This window comes from Zingiber officinale, chromosome 8B (genome assembly GCF_018446385.1).
Source record: "Zingiber officinale cultivar Zhangliang chromosome 8B, Zo_v1.1, whole genome shotgun sequence".
Taxonomy (NCBI): Eukaryota; Viridiplantae; Streptophyta; class Magnoliopsida; order Zingiberales; family Zingiberaceae; genus Zingiber; species Zingiber officinale.
This window is the reverse complement of record NC_056001.1, coordinates 64943170-64964587: the sequence shown is the minus strand read 5'-3', so window position 1 is coordinate 64964587 and position 21418 is coordinate 64943170. Positions and strand designations below refer to the sequence as shown.

At 44.0% G+C, this 21418-nt stretch overlaps 2 protein-coding genes across 8 annotated transcripts; one reads left to right on the top strand and one right to left on the bottom strand.

Annotated features, from left to right (window-relative positions):
- Positions 1-1056: 1056 nt before the first annotated feature.
- On the bottom strand, positions 1057-3103 carry LOC122014592 (probable polygalacturonase). Its single transcript, XM_042570879.1, has 5 exons — positions 2774-3103; positions 2434-2554; positions 2160-2334; positions 1974-2044; positions 1057-1804 (listed from the first exon to the last, which is right to left on the bottom strand). The coding sequence occupies exons 1-5, from the start codon at positions 3101-3103 to the stop codon at positions 1167-1169; spliced, it is 1335 nt and encodes a 444-aa protein (XP_042426813.1). The 3' UTR covers positions 1057-1166.
- Positions 3104-3306: 203 nt separating this feature from the next.
- Positions 3307-20938, top strand: LOC122014594. 7 transcript variants are annotated; one of them, XM_042570895.1, is made up of 11 exons: positions 3307-3443; positions 4651-4729; positions 4842-5023; positions 6375-6510; positions 6948-7085; positions 7235-7340; positions 7491-7673; positions 8476-8641; positions 19615-19916; positions 20487-20576; positions 20691-20938. In XM_042570895.1, exons 4-11 carry the CDS (start codon positions 6496-6498, stop codon positions 20756-20758), a joined length of 1068 nt encoding a protein of 355 aa, XP_042426829.1. In that variant the 5' UTR covers positions 3307-3443; positions 4651-4729; positions 4842-5023; positions 6375-6495; the 3' UTR covers positions 20759-20938. The 7 variants fall into 7 exon arrangements, with proteins under 7 accessions (XP_042426829.1, XP_042426828.1, XP_042426823.1 ...); XM_042570894.1 differs by having other exon boundaries at positions 6948-7109; positions 19618-19916; XM_042570889.1 differs by having other exon boundaries at positions 6948-7109.
- Positions 20939-21418: the final 480 nt, after the last annotated feature.

The following is a 21418-nucleotide window of genomic DNA, read 5'->3' as shown; positions in this document are numbered from 1 at the left end:
CCCGTGGTGGATAAGACGAAGGTAGACCCACCAGCCCTGGTCGATGGTTTCGCCCACGTTGAGCTCTCCCTTGTCCGCCCCTTGCACCGCCACCGCCCTCACTGCCACCACGGCCACCGATTACGGGGCGGAGACGACATGATCTCTGCGCCTAAACACGGCGAATGGAGTTCCTTCTCCAACGCCGCGACGGATGTGGTAGTCCCCGAGGAGGTCAAGAGGGACATGGTGAATAAGGACGAGGAGGACGGCGGCTGGCGTATCAGGAAGAAGGAGCACAGGAAGAAGAAGAGGACGGAGGACGAGGATTCGGATTCCGATTCCGATTCCGATTCCGATTCCGATTCTGACGACGAGGGGTTTGAGATGCGGAAGAAGGAACTCAGGAAGAGGAAGAAGGCAAAGGGTGGATGGTTGAAGTGGTTCTGGGGCTTGTGGATCTAAATTTCCAACCAATTTGACGTATTCCGGCAACATATATATTTATGTATGCTCTTCTGCACTATGTGTATCAGGTAACTCTGCTGTTGTATGTATTGGTATCATGTGTATCCTCGATGTTGCATACTTCTCACAATAAATAATTTCTACTAGAATATAATCAGCATATTTCTGTCAATTTTATGCCCTTGATGTTCTAAAATATGATATTAAATGTTATTTTTTGGTCCATTTGCTGAGGTTTATGAGCAGTATACGCCTTGGATCATTTTTGTTCTCTATATGATGTGGTTGTAGTTGTAGAAATCTTTTCTTATGCTGTCTGATTAAGTGTTTTCATCTTATTTGACTTGTTGCTGCTGCTGCTTCAAGTAGAATTGTTCTTACCTTTTCTCTCTCAAAGCTTTGGTAGATTAATTCAGCTGAAGGTATAATCCATGTGTTCAGGTAAATCAGACTGATTTTACACTGTTTATCAGAATACAACAGTCTTGAATTTGAGAAAATAGCTACGTATAGAATATATTTTAGCATATTGTTTTCTTATTGAATTCTTGTGATATAAGTAGGTAGGATATGATGTGTGTATGAACTAAGAGAAAAAAAAAGAGGGAATCAAACTAAATCATCCATGGGTCATGGGTACTATTTTGAGCTAGTTCATACATCCGAACTCAGGAGAAACCATCAAAATGTCGTACGAGAAAAACTAAAGAATAACACATTCAGAAAGCACTTGAGCAAAACCCTGCAGTAACTGTGTCAGTGAGCTCCGAGCATGGCCATGGCTGAACACCAAGTGCTGCTCCACTTACGTCGGTGCACCTCCATGACTCAGTGTGTGGCCGCACACCCCAAAGTTTGACATTGCAGAGGCATACCCGAGTGAAGGGTGAGCTCCTAATGCCTTCTATCGATCCAGGCTGCTGTATATCCACTCCCAACACATTCTTGATGGTCACTCCGTCGACCGTCGGGACTGCATGCCGGTTGAAGTACTCATCAGGGTGGTCACCGACATCTCCGGCAATTCTGATGGCCTGGCGGACCTTGTTCATGCTTACATTTATCACAGTCACATTCCTTATGTATCCTCCCCTTCCAACATTAGTCTTTATATGGATCCCAAATCCAGTGTTATAGAGGTTTATGTTCTCCACCAAGATATTATGCACCCCACCCGAGGTCTCACTCCCTATTGCAATCCCAGAGAAAGGAGAAGATCCGGTGAGCCTTCGGATTGTGATGCCTGAGCTCGGACGACCATAAGCAATTCCATATTCGTCCCAGCCACTCTTTATGGCCACCAAATCATCTCCTGTTGCGATGTGGGCATCCTCAATGCAGACATTTGAGCTGGAATCTAAGTTTTTTTGAAAATTGAAGTCTTACTAGTGAGGCCTCGAACTGTCATAGATCTGATAAGAAACTAAAGGAAATTCCTACGAGTGCTATAGGTATAGAAATTCTAATATAATGAAGAGCAAAAGAGCAAAATAAATACCATGAAGTATCATCAGGAAGAAGGTTACCTGGATCTATGCCATCGGTATTAGGGGAGTCATATGGAGCCAACACTGTCACGTACTTTATCACCACATTGCTGCACAAATAATACAGAGTTAGAAACATGGAGAAAAAGGTTATGTGTGTGAATCCTCTTTTTCTCAATGCAAAAATTGAAAGGTTAAACAGAGAAGGGAAAGATTTGGAGTCACCTGCAATAAACAGGATGGATACTCCAAAATGGAGAATTTTGAAAGACTGTGTTAGAAATTAAAATATCTCTAGAATTCTTGAACTCTAGGAGGTTTGGCCTTGTGTGGTGCAGAGTTCCCTTTCTCCACATATTCCACCAAACTTCACCTTGGCCATCAATGGTTCCATTCTCGCCTGTTTAAAGAAAAGCAAATATGAGGATCATTAGGCAGATCCCACAAACTATTAAAGCATATCAAATAACATAGCTAGGAGAACTTGGTTGCAGTTTACCTGTTATGATCACATCACTAATGCCATCTCCTTGAATAAAGCTCATGTATCTCTTGCCAGGGAGCTCCCTCCCTCTTCCGTATGATGGCAGAGGATCTACCAAAGGCCAATTCCTTGTAACCTGCACATGTAAAGAGTTCTTTAACCTTTCTTTCTGGCATAATGATTGTTGTGGTAGTTTGTTTAAGGTGTTACACTCTCAACACTAGTTCAAGCTGTACTTGTGCATTTTCCTGCTTTTTTTTTTCAACTTGCATGTAAGCAAGTTGACATCTCTGGAAAACTTTGATTGAATTGCTTAATTGGGGACATTAGCTTAAAATGTTACGAGGAGCATCACCTGTGTGGACTTGATGACCGCACCTCGGGCTAAGTAAAGAGTCATATGACTGGTTAAGCTGAAGCTTCCTGTGAGCCAAACACCAGGAGGGATGTAGAGCAGCGTCCCACCCCTCTTCCTCATGTGCTGAATCCTGTAAATAGCCTTCTTGAAGGGCCAAGTATTAAGCGTCTTCCCATCCCCCACCGCCCCAAAGTCGGTGATCGATATCACCTCCCGCCGCAACTTCAGAGGCACCACATCGGCGCACGACACCTCTGTCACCGCCAAGCTGCATTGAAGCAGGAGAGGGAGCAGCGCCACTCCAATCCACACTTGAAAAGGAACCATCTTTATATATATATATATATATATAGATATACTCCAAGAATAGTTTCCGAGAGGTGGTCGAATAAAAAAGAAGTGTAGTTTTGAGCTTGAAGATTTACAAAGGAGCTAGAGTCAAGAGCTTTGAGGCCAAAACACTACAAAGCAATGATGACTGGAAACAGAGGCGTCCAAGAAGGGGGCTCCAAGGTGAGCTTTTTACGTGCCAATATTTGAGGCTCCAAGAGAAAGAATCCGAGCAGAAGAGAGACGTTATTGATTCCGAGCAGAAAGCTCCGAAGCAAGCAACGCAATGTCTCTGGCGGTGCTATATTATATGTGGCCTCCAACAGCAGCAGAAAAGGTATTTACCGCCACTTAAAAGAATGATTTAGATATTAATCTATTGTCCCTCAGACTTCGTAGGAATCTCCTTTTTCTTTCCACTGTTACTTTATTCATCTTTTGAATTCTATGGTACCACCTAGTTAAGAAATAACAATCGAGCAATTATGAAACCTTGTGTTGTTTAGTGGCACTGGCAGAGCAGAGAAAAGGTTCATCATGAAGATGAATCATTCTGCATGGCTGAGATGAGCTAGTGTCTACTATGTTCTCTGCTATTCTCAAGTTGATTGGAGATGAACTCTGCGTTAACTGCACTGAGAATTATTGGTTGCCCTGGCATCCATAAATAGACATACGACCAACGTCGGCGAATGGTGATAACTCAGCAAACTGGAGGTTCATGTCTAATGCTGAAAGCTGAAACATGGCCGTCAGACTACAAAGTTTATAGCCGGCGGCCAAAATAGCTGTCACAAGAAAACACTAACGCATGCCATGACAAAGAGCTCGTGAACTAATAATGCCACCTCCAAAGCAGTGCTCCACTGAAACCAACCCTTCACATGCTGAGCAAACGGTGCTTCCAAACGCAGGCTCTAAAAAGCACCATCTACTTGTGACCTTCCTTTTGGGGTCACTTGGACCGCTAAGCGGGTCTGGGTCATTATACAGTCGCATGCTCAACACAAAACTCGAGTTAGAACTCGAACTCAAAGTTTATATGCTCGATCAGGTCTATAAAGGAAAAAAGATTCATGTTGGATCTGTAGGATTCTGAACTCATTACTTTTGGCATGGTATAGTAATGGCGTCACCAATTATGCAAGTGTTGGATTCTTCTTCTTTAGCTTTTGATTCCCACTTTGTCCCCATATCTTTAAACTCTGTCAAGTAACATGGGCACGACTCCCACTCTACTTCATTTCACATTCTCTGATTTATGGAATAAAGATGATTAGCTGAGTTTTTTTTTTCTCCCATTAAAACTCGGAATCTTGTGTGGGGACAAAGTAGTATGGTTGTTATGCGCTTTTATAGATTCACAGACATCAGAATTGCCGAAGTGAAAGTGAATAATTTTATTGAATTTCTAATGTAAATTAAACTATCCTCCTGCTTAATTTCCCCATATCAGGTTTTGGCCTTTCGATCCCCTTTCCCATCTACGGTTTAGCAGATTGGCGCAATCAACTTAATCTTTGTTCACTTCTTGATGTTGGCAGGTTTCGCAGAATAAAACAGGCTTTGCAGTTGGAACTATTGCTCGTCTAACCCTGACAAGTCACGTCAGTGCTGGCGCAGGTTCTTTCTTTACCATTATTTATCTATTTATTGTCGATTTGTTTCCATTTTCATGTGGTCCAATCGAAATCCGGACTACAATCTACCGTGTTAATGAGGGTTGTTTCACCAGGTCCATGTGTTCGCCTTCAGTAGTGTCATCCATCAGAGAGTTGTCTGTCACAAGAAACTTAATAGTTCATTCATGTTCCTTTGAGCTCTGGATCGGACAGCCACATGTTGGCCACCAAAGAACTCGTCCATTTCATCAGCTCAAGAGGGAGATAGATTAAGGAGGATCTCTACTTTAACAACGTTGGTGATGTTTCGCTTCCCAAGTTTGAATTTTTCGTTAGCGGTATAAAGGAGTCAGAAGAACAGTAGTGTTGCAAGTTTTCAGTTATTAAGATAAGACGCAATATTGAACCTTTCTTACACAGATTCTATAAATTTCTCAATTCAGAACCGAAGACCATGCGCCAATTAACTTTAAAATGGTTTCTTATAGGATATTCAAATATCTGATAGTTCTCCTCGACTTCCTTTGTTTAATGTTCAGTTTCCTCCATTTCTCATCTTCTTTACTCAACCGTTTTGTTTAATGGTTAGTTTCCTCCATTGCTGTGTTTCCAATATGCGTTCTTGAGCTGCAAATCGGAAATTATTATTTTATGCTTTTTTTTTCCCATCGCATATAGCTGAAAACCATTCGATGAAACGTCGCGTTTCCTACATATTTCGGATGGTGTAGTGTGTTCGAATCCCTTATTTTCTTCTCACCTCTCGCTTCGTACTGTCAACTTTAGTACCATGTTTTAGCTGGATGGGAGCTCAAGGCGCTCCTTTTATGATTTTCGATTAGGAACTGTTAGAAGGCAGCAAAAAAAATCTTATATGTAGTTGAAGATTCATCTTTTTGTTGGTTGTATAGTTAAGCTGTTCATTGATGCCTGAGATGTAAATTATTTGTTTTAAATTTATTTCTTGCAATTTGCATGCGCTTTGGAGCTCAGTTACCAGGTATCGTGTGCACAATGCAGAACTGAAAAAAAAAGAAGTAATCGTTGCTTGACAGTGTATTCTGGAGCTGAAATTGTCCTTCATTGTGCTTGTCGACCTATTGTTTTTAACACGCAATTGTTATTGGGAATAGTTGTATGGTCGTATATTGCTCTAATAATTCTTCTCAAGAGGAAGACTTTTAGGAGATAATGGAGACATGGATAGCCAAATGTTTGTAAACCACATGCTTTTCAGGGATAATAATACCTGATTAAGTAGCTGATTTAAAGGTGTTATCTTTGTAATTTCCTGTTACTGCATCATCATCCTTCTGGATTTGTAATTTCCTACAGTAATCTTGGTACAAACTTTAGTTTGTCGTCATGTGATAATGTCATAATTCATAAAATAATTTCAAGACTTGTCTGTAGCAAAAATTTCTTGTGTTAAGCTGGTTTTCTTGACTTTTTTTTTGGGAGTTCACTATGACAAGAGTCTTTGCAACTGATTTTGGATGTGAACGGTTTGACATTTATGTTTAACATCTTTTTGTAAATTTGATTTGCTTTTTATTTTGGCAGCAGATAGGATCCATGTCCTTTTACCTTCTTGCGTCATCTATTTTGAGCAGCCTTACTGAGATCTTATTCATTTTGCTTCACAGGAAGTAGCTACAGAGCATGGTAAGTACTGAATCTCCAGGGCAGTAACAAATCTCAGTCTATCCTACAGTCCTTGTAAGTCACATGAGTTAAGCTTCATTATCATGCTCAGGCTGAGCTGAAATGCAGACTTCGCAGGTGAAAACTTTGTCATTTCTAATCTTTACAAAATCTCACTAACAATAGCAACACCTCTGCCCAACAAAACAATAATCATTTCTGTAGAAATAAATTAAGTTCATCGCATGAACATGTTAAAAGTGGAATGCTCCGGATTACAATATGGCAGGTGAAAGAAAAGGATAAGACCATAATGGAACCATGGCCGTATTCAAAATTGTTGATATATAAAGCAGCGAGTCTAGTTAGTATTAAGAAATGATCTTACATGTGTGTTTTCTTCAACAAGTCGGTTCTCAACACTATTGCTTAGCCACCTTTGTACCTTGTTCCAGACACTCTGTTTGAGACTAGTTATATAAGATTAAGATCTCTTTCAGATTGTATCCCTGAGGATACCTTGTCATTTTAGCTTATTTTTATCTTTAGAAATTTCTCAAGGGAATTTTCTGCAGGATCGCCATCACGGAGAAGGGCAGCCATCGCCTGAAGCAGCGCATGATTTACTAGGTGACTATCAACATGCTCCACTTGTTGAAGCTCCTATAGAAGATTCTGCTTCAGTTTCCAATGCAAGCAGTAACACTAGCAAGGTTCGTCGTGATGACATTGAACTGGTGAGGCTGCTCGTTGCTGGTTCTATTATTTAGTTTTATCAATTAAGAACATTCTGCAAAGATAGCATGAACACAGTCATTGGCTGTTCATGGCTTATTTCCTATCTCATTCACTTATTTTTCAGGTGCAAAACTTGATTGAACGATGTCTACAACTGTATATGAACAGAGGGGAGGTAGTTCGCATATTGTCTAATCGTGCTAGGATAGAACCTAGTTTCACAACTCTAGGTATGCATTTTAAACCTAAAATCTTAAAATTTGTCATAAATTGATATAACCAATTTGTAATTCTTGGGTTGTGAATAATAATACTCATAACCATATGCCTTGATCGTAGACTACTAATGATATCTTATTATTTACTTTATGTTTTCTCAGTGTGGAAGAAATTGGAAGAAGAAAACTCGGAATTTTTCAGAGCCTATTATATAAGACTAAAATTGAAGAAGCAAATCATTCTGTTCAATCATTTGCTCAAGCACCAGTACCATCTGATGAAGTATCCTGTCCAGTCTAAGATTCCATTGGCTCCTATTCAAAATGCGATTCACCCTATGCCAGGTAATTTATTTGATTGATTCCTTTGAACTCACATTGCGATAATGCTCCAATTGATAGAAGAATGGAGAAACATTATGAGCCAAAGATATAAGTTAAGCATAACTAAAATGTAGTTTGGATAATAAGGAAAAATTGCTATGAGAAATGTTAAAATAAATAAATTCCGAAAAATTTACAAGAGTTTTAGATATCTATTATCAAAAACAAGTCTTTTATTGATGTTAGAAGTCAGATCTAGTATGTCTTTTTCACTCCACACAGATCAAGATCATATGGATGCTTATTCTTTTCTCTTTCCAGGAAGGATATATGCATGGTCTGTAAATGACTAATGGTCGACTAAGATTTATTATTCAACAATAAAGAAATATTAAAGATATAGATAGAGAGATAAAAGGAAAATTTTATAAGGTTGTGTTATAATCTGATGGACTTTACGGATGGGTAGTAGCAGTAATGAAACATATCTAAAATAAAATAAAAAACACTACTATCTAGGAACAGTAGGGTTGCTCCACAATATGATAAAATAAAAGGAAATAAGTTATAATGGTGTAAACAATATGTTTGAAGATGATGGATAGAATTTATAGTTAGACAAGCTGAATGAATAAGAGGTTAAGAGGAAGATCAAATAGAACACTCGTTGGTATGTTCGTATAGCTTTGGATAGAATTCAATAGAAGGATATGATTTTTGTTGCTTTCCCCAAATAATAAGGCTAAGATGAGTTGCTCTTTCTTTCCGTCTGCCATATTGCTTTTGTAGAACACAAAGCTTAATTAACACATTTGCAGCGCAGTCAATTTGCCCATGGGATATCCTATTCTTCCTCAGTACCCAATGCCAATGCCAGTTACAGGTCAGCCCCATGACGCAATGGCTTGTGGAATCTCCAGCTGCCATACAGTCAATGCTATTCCTGCACCTGGAACTTTTCATCCCAGTTACATCAATTCTGGGACCAAGTAAGAAATTATTTTTCCCTATGAATATTTTAAAATAGTGAGATATTGTTTTCCTTTTCGCATAGGAAGATCTGGATCGCCCCCCATTTCTTTTTCTGGTTTATCTATGATGCTGTGATAAAAGGAATCTATCTAGTATGGATCAATTGCCACATAATAGGTTAAAGTTAAGGTGATCTACACCAGAGCTTAAGACTCGGTCGTGTTCGAGCGGGAAGCGGTTCATCGGCCTATCGGAAGGATCATTGTCCGGTCGGCCATCTGAGTGAACCAGTGACTGGTCAACCAAGGCGGCAAGAGAGCAAGTTGAGTGAGCCAGAAGCTCGAGCCGGATGGGCCGATCGGAAGGATCATTGTCCGGTCGACCATCTGAGTGAACTAGTGACTGGTCAACCAGGGCGGCAAAAGAGCAAGTTGAGCGGGCCAAAAGCCCGAACCAGACGGGTCGATCGGAGGATCATTGTCCGGTCGGCCATCTGAGTGAACCAGTGACTAGTCAACCAAGGCGACAAAAGAGCAAGTTAAGCGGGCCAGAAGCCCGAACCTAGCGGGCCACTCGTCCGACTCGAGATAATTAATAGGGGTAGGATAAGACAAAAGAGAACACTCCATCTATCATTAAATAAGAAGCAACCAAGATAAAGATGTCTTCTATCGGCAATTAAATCATTAAATCAGGGAAGATGGTGGATCACCGAGAAAGGTATAAAAGAGTTTGCCAGGTACAAAGAAAGGCAAGATAGATCTCTGTCCCTAATACTTTCACTCTCTTCTTTTCCTATTTCTGACTTGAGCATCGAAGGGCCAACGCCAGGACCCCTTCCTTGGTTTTGGTTTTTGTTTTGCAGAAAGGAGCGAGGTCTTCATCCCGTCAGCGGAACTGCACCTCCCCGACTTTCCAGCTTCGCACTTTCAGATATGATCATTTTGGCGTTGTCTGTGGGAACGTAGCCATCATCCGAACGAGAAGATGGAAGATGTTGGACGATTCATGACGGTAACGCTGATGCAAGAGGAGCTCAACACGCTGATACAAGTCCAGGCGACAAAGATAGTAGAGCAACAACAACAAGAGCTAGCCGATCGTCAAGTGCAAGAACCTGCAGCCTCAATAGTGGGGCGGCCGGCTGCACAACACTCCGCTCGGGAACTGAACAAGATGTCGATCGCCACCTATAGGGAAGCCCTTAATGCACAGGCCCTGTTATGGGCTCCAACAGAGAGGGGTCACGCCGATAAAGATCGGGGATCATCTTTTGATGAGGCACCCGTTCGAAACACAAGAAAAAGAAAACCCAGGGAAGACGACTCGCCCGAATGGGTCAATCAACAATTTTCAGAGGGGATTCTAAATAACCCTCTATCAAAGCACTACACCTTATTGACGATTGGGGAATATAACGGGACGATCGACCTTGACCACCACCTGGCCAAGTTTGACAACGCGGCCACGCTGCACCAATACACAAACGGGGTAAAATGCCGAGTCTTTCTTACCACGTTATCTAGATCGACACAATGTTGGTTCAAACGTTTGCCGAGAAGCTTGATGCATAGTTTCAAAGACTTCTGAGCGGTCTTCCTCCATTACTTTGCTAGCAGTCCCCGCCACCAGAAGACAAGCGTAAATCTATTCTCACTGAAGCAAGGGCCTCGAGAGGCCTTAAGGGCATATATCCAATGCTTCAATCAGGTGGCGATGGGCATCCCGGCAGTCTCCTCGGGCGTTTTGGTAAACGCTTTTACTCAGGGGCTCACTGAAAGAGAATTCTTCCGGTCACTCATCTGGAAGCCGCCAAAGGACTTTGGCCATCTACAGAAAAGGGCCAATGAATACGTCAATGTAGAAGAAACCCAAGCGGTCAGGAAAAAAGAGGCACCCGTCGAACCAGCGGTGGCGTCCAAGCGGCGTCAACCGAGCAACCATCAGCCTCCTAAAGGACCCCGATTAGGAGGAACTCAATTACAACACGATCCTAGGAAGCATATCGTGCAGCACGTTGGGGTTAGACACCCAAAAGCCTCTAGGAGCAAAATATGGACGTCGATGTTTTGCTCTTTCCATCAGTTGATGACTCATAATACCCGGGACTGCTACCTAACTAACAGACCTGCCCCAAGAAGGCAATATCGTCTGTCACCGTCACTCGATCGAAGATTTAGGCGTCGATCATCTAGGCAAAGGGAAGGTGAAAGGATAGAGGTCGAACCACCCCACAATCAATCTCAACAATGGAACAATCCAAGTCCTGTTCGGGAGCAGGCCGAATGGAGACGACCCTCAGCTCGAGAGGAAGAAAATAGGAGCAACACCTCTTGAGGTGAAATAGGAATGATTGTCGGGGGGCTGACCAGAGGTGATTCCAATCGAGCAAGAAAGTTGCACGCTCGACGGCTTGAAATTCACGCGGTCGCCTGCAACAAGGAGAATGCCGAAGGACCTGAGATCAGTTTCGGCTCGAAGGATTTGGAGAGGGTAGAGATCCCCCATGACGACGCCTTGATTATACGAGCGGTAATAGCTAATTATGTTATTCACCGTACCTTTGTTGACACAAGAAGTTTGGTGAACATTATATTCAAGAAGGCGTTCGATTAACTGCAAATTGGCCGAGGCAATTTACTGACCATGACGACTCCACTCTACGAGTTCACTGGCAACGAAGAGTTGCCGATCGGCCAACTCTTTTTGGCTGTCTCGCTCGGGGATAAGCCGCTGAAGAGGACACGGACGACAAATTTCATCGTGGTGGATGCGCCGTCAGCCTACAACGTCATTTTAGGTCGCCCGACATTGAATGAGTTCTGAGCGATGGTATCCACTTTCTGCCAGAAGACCAAGTTCCCGGTAGGGGACGAGGTGGGCGAGGTCAAAGGCGATCAATTGGTCGCTCGGCGTTGCTACGTCGAGATGGTTAGAACGGAAGCACAAACCGTCTGGAAGACACCGCGCTTAGAGGTGAGAGCTAGCATGGAGAAGCCTCCTTCTCTAGTCTACGATGAGAAGGAGGAGGTCCAGATCCATCCAAACCAATCGGAGGTGACAACTTTTATCGTCGCCAATCTAAAGAGCGAGAAAAAAGCAGAGTTGGTTGCTTGCCTCAGACGAAACTATGATGTGTTCACCTGGTCGACGCATGAATTGTCTTGCATTTCTCCAAGCATGGCTCAACACGAGCTACATGTCCGACCGGACTCCTGATCGATTAAACATAAGATAAGAGACTTCAGCCCGGAGCAGAATTTGATCATACAGGCGGAGATAGAAAAATTACTGGAGGCCGACCATATATGGGAAGTCCAATTCCCGAGTTGGCTCGCTAACGTGGTACTAGTCTCCAAGCCAGACAATAAATGACGGGTCTGCATCGACTTCCGTGACTTTAATAAGGCATGCCTGAAGGACTTCTATCCGTTGCCTCAGATAGATCAAATGGTGGATTCCACAGCAGCTGCGAATTAATATGTATGCTCGATGCATACCAAGGCTACCACCAAGTGTCGCTCGCCCGAGAAGATCAATAAAAGGTCAATTTTATTACAGTTGACGTAACCTATTGCTACAACGTTATGTCGTTCGGACTGAAGAACGCCGGAACAACCTACCAAAGGCTAATGAATAAAGTGTTCCATAGGCAGATCGGCCAAAACATGAAGGTCTATGTCGATGACATACTAATAAAATCCCTCCGAGTGGCCGACCTCTGTGCAGACGTCAAGGAGACGTGCCAAACTTTGAGAACCTATAGAATAAAGTTGAATCCCAGCAAGTGCTTGTTCGGTGCGAGGATCGGTCATTTTCTCGGGTATATCGTGATCGAGCGAAGAATCGAGGCAAATCTGAGTAAGGTAAAAGCCCTGCAAGACACACCATCACCCTGCAATTTGAAGGAGGCCCAACAGCTGACCGAACGAATAACCAAGCTTTCAAAGTTCATCTCTAAAACGTCCAAAGAACTCAAGGAGTATCTTAATTCATTATCTGTGCTAGCTAAGCCAAACACCGGAGAGCCTCTTTGGATCTATTTTTCATCCACCGAGCATGCGGTCAAATCGGCATTGGTCAAGTAGAACGACTATGAACAACCTGTATATTTTTTAAGCCATATATTAAAAGATGTTGAATCTCGCTACACTGGTCTGGAAAAGTTAGCTTATGCTCTGGTGCTTGCTACTCAGAGACTCCGTCCATACTTTCTTGCCCACTCGATCATTGTCATGACCAACAGTACCCTGGGAAAAGTCCTCCTCAATCCAGAAACGCCCGAGCGGCTAATCAAATAGACAACTGAACTAAGCGAGTTTGATATCCAATATCAACCCCGAATGACTATCAAAGCTCAGACCTTGACTGATTTTGTTACAGAGGTCCATAACGCCGAGCTGACAACAACTTGGAGAATATATGTCGATGGTTCATGCACTCGACAAGGCAGTGGGGTCAGCATTCTGCTCATTTCACCACAAGAAGACCGGATGCAACTTTTCGTTTGGCTAGATTATCGACCTACCAACAACGAACCTGAGTATGAAGCCTTGATAGCTGACTTACAGGTAGCGCGGCATGTCGGGGCCACAAAAGTCCTCATTCACTCAGATTCTCAGTTGGTCACCCAACAGCTATTAGGAACATTCGAGATTAGTAGCTCCCGACTCAAGTTATATGCATAAATCTTTGAGAAGCTAAAGGTAAATTTTCAAGAAGTCACTATACAGAAGATCCCCTGATCGGACAATCAAGCAGCAGATGAGTTGGCTAAGTTAGCTAGTTCATTATCACCTGTCGTGATCAGCCAGCCAATCGAATAGGTCTCACTGGTTGCGCACATCGACCGGATGGAGGGAGTGGTCTGCTCGAGCGACTGGAGAATGCCACTGATCGAATTCCTCCAATCAGGTATCATGTCGGTCGACCGAGAGGTAGCACGACTATTAAAAAAGAGGGTCGGACAGTTCACCTTGGTCAGAAATCAACTGTATAAAAGAGTCTTTTCCAGACCTTTACTTAAGTGTGTGAGACCAAAGGATGTAGAGTATATATCCTACAAGAAGTGCACCAAGACTCATGCGAAAGTCATCCTAGCGACCATTCGCTAGCTCGAAAGATCCTCCTAGCCAGATATTTTTGTCCAACTCTCCAAAAGGACGCCTCTCGGACAATAGCCACCTGTCTGTCCTGCCAAAGGTATCATAACATCCCACATCGACCAACCGAGGAGATGAAAGCATCCACAGTGTCTTGCCCATTCAACCAATAGGGCATGGACATTGTGGGACCGTTTCCTATGCCAATCGGTCAGCAGAGGTTCCTGCTCGTCATTGTGGACTACTTCTCAAAATGGGTAGAGGTCGGCAAAGATAAGTGAGCAGATTATCATCAAGTTCATTTGGCAAAATATCTTATGTCGGTTCGGCATCCCCCGATGGCTTTTCTCAGACAACGGGAGGCAATTTGTCGATCGGAGGCTCAAGGAATGGTGCGAAGGCTATGGTATCCAGCAGACATTCATCTCGGTGGCTTACCCCCAAAGCAACAGCCAAGCGCACCAATCGGGAGATTCTCAGAGGATTACGAGCTTGGCTCGACCACGTAGGAGGCAGCTGGGTCGATGAACTCCCTAGCGTCCTATGGGCTCTGCGAACGACCTCAAAGGAGGCGACCGGAGTGATGCCATTCCATCTGGTGTACGGTGGTGAAGTATTAGTCCCGATGGAAGTCGGAGTGGAGTCCGATCAGGTGCAACACTATGACGAGGAAAACAGTGAGCGGAGACTGATGGAGCTAAACTTGGTCGACGAAGTATGGGACAAGGCTACCGTTCGGCTGATGGTATACTGGTAGCGGATGAAACAAAACAACAACCGGAGGGTTATCCCGCGGTCCTTCCAGGTCGGCGATCTAGTGTGGAAGAAGATAAAGCCGGTCGGCGACATCACCAAACTCGAAGATCCATGGGTGGGACCCTATAAGGCCATGCAGAAACTCCGCTCAGAAGCATATTATTTGGAAGACGAAGACGGAAGACGGCTCGAGTGGCCATGGAGTGAGAACCACCTCCAACCCTATATGGCCAGGTAATAGGTGTGAATGATTATATTTACTTGTATGTGCGTGCATATCTTCTTAATGCAGGATAAATATGAATAAAATCACAACCATTCCAGACTCATAAGTCGAGCGACGACTATAAACTCATGTCTTCACCAACGGTCGAGTGACGACTTTAAACTCATGTCTTCATTAATGGTCAAGCGGCGACCTTAAACCCATGTCTTCACCAACATTCGAGCGACGACCTTAAACCCATGTCTTCACCAACGGTCGAGCGACGACTTTAAACCCATGTCTTCACCAATGCTCGAGCGGCAACCTTAAACCCATGTCTTCATCAACGGTTGAGCGACGACCTTAAACCCATGTCTTCATCAATGGTCGAGCTGCGACCTTAAACCCATGTCTTCATCAATGGTCCAACGGTGACCTTAAACCCATGTCTTCACCGACGGTCGAGCGACGACCTTAAACTCACGTCTATGCCATGAAAACGGTCAAGTGTCGACCTTAAAATCGGAAAATGTCGATCGGTTAAGAAAACAGATTGGAAGAATACAAGGCCACACTTCGATTTGCGTGACATCTGATCTAAATACAAGTCGAAAATGCTGAATGACCAAAAAGGGGCAAAGAAAAATATTGGTTCGTCAGACGGACTATCATTCATTGATACTTAAAAAAATACAGAAGTAAAACATACACGAGTAGGTTCACTCAAGATAATCTAAAACATCATCGGGCAGCGACTCAGTTAACTTGTCTCGGCTAATGATCTTGCTTGTCAAAGGGGTGGGGAGGTAGCTGCCTTCCTTCAGTTGATCGAGAGTCCCGTTGATAGCAAGGTCTAATAGACGGAGTGCCTGATCAGCAACCTTATCGTTAAAAGCGTCCGAACGGATGTAAGCCTGCTTCATGAGGTCAAACTTGCTTAACTTGGCTCCCTGTAAGTCTCTAAGGCCGCTCGGGAAGCTTTCAGCTCTTCCTCCAACTTGGGCAACTCTTGATCTTTTTTGGCGAGCAGGGTCTTCGCTGCGGTCTGGTCGGCTGATCGTCCATCCCGCTCGGCCTTCAATGAAGCCTCCACCTCCTTTAGATTTTGGGTCAACACCTGGGACTCCTTATTTTTGATCTCCAAGCCTTCGATGGCCCGGAGCTTTCTGGTGTTGGCCAAATTAAGCTTGGACTCGAAGGAGCTAACCTGTTTAACAAGTCGAGCCAATTGATCAGCCTGCTCGGCGCCTTTGCTCTTCTCCGCCTCCAGCTGCTCGGAGCTCTTATTCAGATAGGCTCTTAGTTGAGCCATTTCAGCACTCATCTGCTCTAGTTGCGCTTGGGAAGTAGATGATTGGTCACTCGGGGCTCGTAACTGCTTAACTTCCTGCTCAAAAAATGTTAGCCTTTGGCACATGACCAAGCTCACTACCCAATACTGTGAGGAAATGATAAATTTTTTAGGGCCGAGTGGCGACAAAAAGTAACTCGTAAAATACTTACCCTAGTGGATATTTGGATATGACTATCGGTAAGCGCCCCTGGTGGCATAACCGCTGCACGGACTCGGGCGTCAGCCCATATCTGTGCTACCAGTCCCTGGATGATTATTTGGTGCTCTGGGGCTCGAGATTCAGCGCTGTCAGAATCGTGCCACTCGTCCATGGCAGATGAATGACCGTCGTTATGTGGCGCTGGCCACTCGGGGCAGACGGGACTAAGGTTGCTCTGGCAACCGACCTAGAGGTTGATGCCGGTCGGATGCTGGACTTTCGAGTCTTCGACGGTGGAGGTAGTATGAAAGCGATCGGCGGCGCACAGATTGTCCCTTGCGGTAGTCCGGACAAAGACGACGTCCGATCGGATGAAAGCGAAGTATGTGGGACGACCGTCGCTTGCTCGGGCGCAGGGGTGGAGGTCTCACCCCGCTTGGATGAAAGACGTGGACTAGTCCTGGTTGGAGTTTGTGTCGCGGAGGTAGTAGATCGGGCGGCAATCTTCGCGCGCCGCCTCTTTCGACTTATTGACAGCTCCCCTGAAGAAGCCGATTCCGAGGCCTCAGCGACTAGAATTACTGAAAGATGCTCGGGTAGGGGATGCACTGCGACATTCGCTTCATCACCAACTGTATGGTTGGCCACTCCGTCGATCCCTTGGGCTGGGGCTCCTATGCTCTCTCTGAGCGGATCCTCATGAGAGCCAACTGGCTGCAAACCGCGGCTCTCCAACTCGGCCATGGCTCCAGCATTGATCTCTGCGTCCCCGAGTTTGGATTTTCCAGCCAGGCGTGGGTGCAACATGACTTGAGATGCAAAAGAAAAAGAGAAATCAATTAGATTCAAAAGATATACTAAGAAGGAGTATACCTAGGCTGAACGGAAGCCTTGTGCGGATCGGACTCAAGCCAAATACATAGAGGACACCCTCTAATAGTAGCTTGTGGATATCATATTTCTGACTAGCCAAGCTGGAAGCCGCCTGAAGGTAGTCTAATCGGCCCTTGTACCTGCCGAGCGACGGTGGATTCACAACCTCTAGCTTTCAGCCGGTAGGAAAATCGGGCCGATCGGGGAATTTGACAAAAAAATAGTATTCCTTCTAATGTTTATTGGAGGGCAACATCTTATCGAAAAAGACCAAGCCCACTCGAGCTTGGAATATGAAAGTCCCCGACTTGGACAGTTTTGAATAATAGAAGTAGTGGAAGAGCTAGGCGGACAAAGGAATGTCGTGCAGACAAAAAAGGACTACAACGTCACACATCAATCGAAAAGAGTTGGGCACTAGCTGATCGAGAGAAATACGAAAGTATTTGCAAACTATAGAGAAGAAGGGGTGGATAGGGAACCGCAAACCGGCGATAAATTGGTCCCTAAAGAAACATACAAAGCCCGGAGGTGGCTCATGGGGCCGATCGGACGAAGAAGGAAGGACAATTTCATTGTCCACAGGAATTTCATATGCAGAGTTTAGGCTCTCGTGTCACCCCCTTCGAATCTAGATTTGACGGAGGTGTACCAGAGGCCAGGAACAGGGACAGGAAGTTGAGAGGAACTCGCCATTAGACACAAAAGATCGACAAGGACAGAACAAGTTCGATTGAAAAAGAGAAAGAGGGCGCTAAGAAACAACCAAATGAGCCGAATGAGAAGGAAGACTTACGAGAAAGAGGAAACATCGCCGAAGAAGAGAGCGCAGCGGCAAATTCATTGGAGAAGAGCCTGCAGCAACAAAATCTGAAGACAAAAGAGCGAAGTAGACAACGACGGCACACGCGAGGCTTATAAAGCTTGCGGCCGATCGACGGCAACCGTCTGATCCAGGGTACACAAACCTAGAAACAAATTCAGTCACTGAATTTGAAAATATGACACGTCACGTCAGGCGGATGTCCGCCCATCACATCAGACATGCGGCGGTAGTATAGGACACGTGTCCTTTAGTCAAAAGGTTGCATTTAAAGCCCTTAATTAAAAGGTATGGCCGCGTGCTCAGTTATAATCTTCGAGGATTTACGCAAATTTCGAGAAATTAGAATGATGTCAGCCAAAATCACACTCGCCTGAAGGGATACCATGAGGGTTAAAAATTTCAAGAAGGATTGCTGACCATCTTCCCGATCGGTACACAATCTTCCCGATCGGCCAAGGCAAAGTAAAGTCAAGTGGCGTTAGTTCAGGGGTCTCTCAGCGCATAGTCTGATCGGGTATTAAGGCACCAACTATCCAGTTAGTCGGATTTGCAGCCTCTTTCGATTAGACTTGAAGGGGAGGCTTGTGATGCGACGATAAGGGAGAGCCTACCTAGCATAGATCAATTGCCACGTGATAGGTTAAAGTTAAGGCGGTCCACACCAGGGTCGCTTGAGTAGGAAGCGATTCATCGACTGATCGGAAGGATCATTGTCCGGTCGGCTATTTGAGTGAACCAGTGATTAGTCAACCAGAGCGGCTAGAGAGCAAGTTGAGCAAGCCAGAAGCTCAACCCGGACGAGCCAATTGGAAGGATCATTGTCCGATTAACCATCTAAGTGAACTAGTGACTGGTCAACCAGGGCAGCAAAAGAGCAAGTTGAGCGGGCCAGAAGCCCGAACCGGACGGGCCGATCGGAAGGATCATTGTTCGGTTGGCCATCTGAGTGAACCAGTGACTGGTCAACCAGGGCGGCAAAAGAGCAAGTTGAGCGGGCCAGAAGCCCGAACCGGACGGGACGATCGGAAGGATCATTGTTCGGTTGGCCATCTGAGTGAACCAGTGACTGGTCAACTAGGGTGGCAAAAGAGCAAGTTGAGCGGGCCAGAAGCCTGAACCGAGCGGGCCACCCGTCCGGCTTGAGATAATTAATAGGGGAAGGAGAAGACAAAATAAAACACTGCATCTATCATTAAATAAGAAGCAGCCAAGATAAAGATGTCTTTCGTTGACAATTAATATCATTAAATCAGGGAAGATAGAGGGTCACCGAGAAAGGTATAAAAGAGTATGTTAGGTACAAAGAAAGGCAAGATAGATCTTTGTCCCTAATACTTTCACTCTCTTCTTTTTCTATTTCTAACTTGAGCGTCGGAGGACCAACGCCAAGGACTCCTTCCCTAGTTTTGTTTTTTGTTTTACAGAATGGAGCGAGGTCTTCATCCCGTGAGCAGAACTGCCATCTCCCTGACTTTTCAGCTTCGCGTCTTCGGACAGGATGAGTCTCTATCATTTTTTTTATACAATGTAGGGAGACGTTCTGTCTGTGAAGGACTTTTTTTTCCTGGTTGGTCCAGAATGAGACTTGTTATGAACACACCTCTATGATTTCCAGCTTATCTTTCTCTGTAGTAGTTTAACTGACATTAATCAGAACATCGTGTTTAAATTCAATTCATCCTTTTGCTTGTTCTTTGTTTGATGAAACATTGTCTATTTAATCATTTATGATTAGCAGTGGCACAGCTGAAGTGGCTCATGCGACCCCTCCAAGTTATGTCATTTCTTCCATGTCTGAGATGGCTATGAGCCCTGCACCAGCAACATCAAGCGCTCATTTTCCTTTCACTCCTGAGATATCTGGAACAGGCATAAATGCCTCAGCACTCGATTCAACCTTTCTATCTGATGTGGCAAATGCAGGACTGCAACTAAGTTCAGATGGTGTGGAGCAGTCAAGAGATACAATGCGATCGTTAGGACAGTTTTGGAATTTCAGTCTGTCTGAATTGACCATGGACTTGACAAATATAGCAGGTGATTTTGCTCTTAGACTTTCAGATATATGATTATATCTTTGGCAAAAAAAAATTAATCGTTGATTTGCTAGGCATGACGGATGAACAGCATGTTTTCAGTAGGAAGCAAACACAAATGAAATCCTAGAACACAATGCCCATATTCTTGTTTGCTTGCTAACTGAGGCATATATACGCTACAAAAAATTGTAACTTAGAAATAATTATTCTTATGGTGATGCTAGATCAATGCCAAAGAGATGAGGATTATACCCTAAAAACCGGAGGGACTACTGATTAGTAATAGAAGTCGAAATTGTTCATCAATCATCAACACCTATAGTTTAGAAGATCAACTAGAATTGAAGATGTCCTGTGCGAGAGACCAAAGAAAACTCTAGTTAATGCAATTATAAAAGTATAGGAGAAGGATATATTAATAGTTCAATCAAAGATAAAGAGTCATGTAATTGACTGCAAACACTTGAAACCAGCACGAGTATCACAAGTGCTTACTGGATAGTTCTTTTCACAAATGATCCTTTACTAAATGTTCATTAACACAATAATCTGGTTTGGTCCATACAAGATCTTGGAGATCTAGGAGACTATGATGGTTCTCCGTTCTTGCCATCGGATTCAGACATCTTGCTGGACTCCCCAGAACAGGAAGATATAGGTAATTAACTTCATCACCTTTTCCCAAAATTTCTTCACTTTATGCGCTGCAAAGATTAATAACTCGTTGCGAGTGTTTAATGATCCTCCTCGAGTATTTGTGTTTCTTTTTCAGTCGAAGAATACTTAGCTGATGTTGCGAATGGACTCTGCTCACACCAATCAGACGAAGAGAAATCTTAGGACAAGTTTGAACTTTCTTTTCGCACCTTCTCTGTAATTTTTGTCCAAGCTCGATCATTAACAATATTGATCAATTAACGGTTAACTTCACGTAATTAAGCAGCAGATTCTAAGTAGTGAAAATTAGTTAATACAGTAATTACTAGTAAAATAAAAGACGGTTCTTTTCTTCTTCTTCTTTTTTTTTTTTCAAATATTTCTATATAACACCTCTTAAGTACTTACTGCTCGATCGGGCACTGGGATATTTGAATCTCAAGGAGAACGCTCGGTGGCGCCAGGAGGCCACCGACCAAGGTGAGAATCATAGATAAACTAATTAAGGCGGCCGCTGGAGTCCAGGGAGAAGTAGTGCAGGATGGAGAGAAGCGATTTATCTTTTTTATGATGGCCTTAGGACGGATACGGCGGAAGCACTAGGGGCGAACTTTTAGCCTTTTGCCACAAAAGGGATGGAGAGAAGCGCCAAGGAGTACCGGACGACGTATTCGTCGATAGGAAAAAAAATTAAGACGCTACGAGATTAATTTGGGCGTAATTTTCTCTGATAAATTATTGTTTGAATTATCACTCGACCAAATCGGACCGGAGCGGCCGAGTCGGGCCCGGTCTTAAAAGCCACTGCTTTGTCCGCCTCGCCACGTCCTCAACGCGTCACCT

Excerpts from the sequence above, each read along its gene's own strand:
- LOC122014592 (XM_042570879.1), bottom strand. The coding sequence starts at position 3,103 with ATGGTTCCTTTTCAAGTGTGGATTGGAGTGGCGCTGCTCCCTCTCCTG. Across the intron at positions 2,045-2,159 it reads ATCCATCCTGTTTATTGCAG|CAATGTGGTGATAAAGTACG; the intron begins GTGACTCCAAAT and ends TTATTTGTGCAG. Across the intron at positions 1,805-1,973 it reads TACCGATGGCATAGATCCAG|ATTCCAGCTCAAATGTCTGC; the intron begins GTAACCTTCTTC and ends AAAAAAACTTAG.
- LOC122014594 (XM_042570889.1), top strand. Across the intron at positions 7,674-8,475 it reads TGCGATTCACCCTATGCCAG|TCAATTTGCCCATGGGATAT; the intron begins GTAATTTATTTG and ends TTTGCAGCGCAG. Across the intron at positions 19,917-20,486 it reads GGACTTGACAAATATAGCAG|ATCTTGGAGATCTAGGAGAC; the intron begins GTGATTTTGCTC and ends GGTCCATACAAG.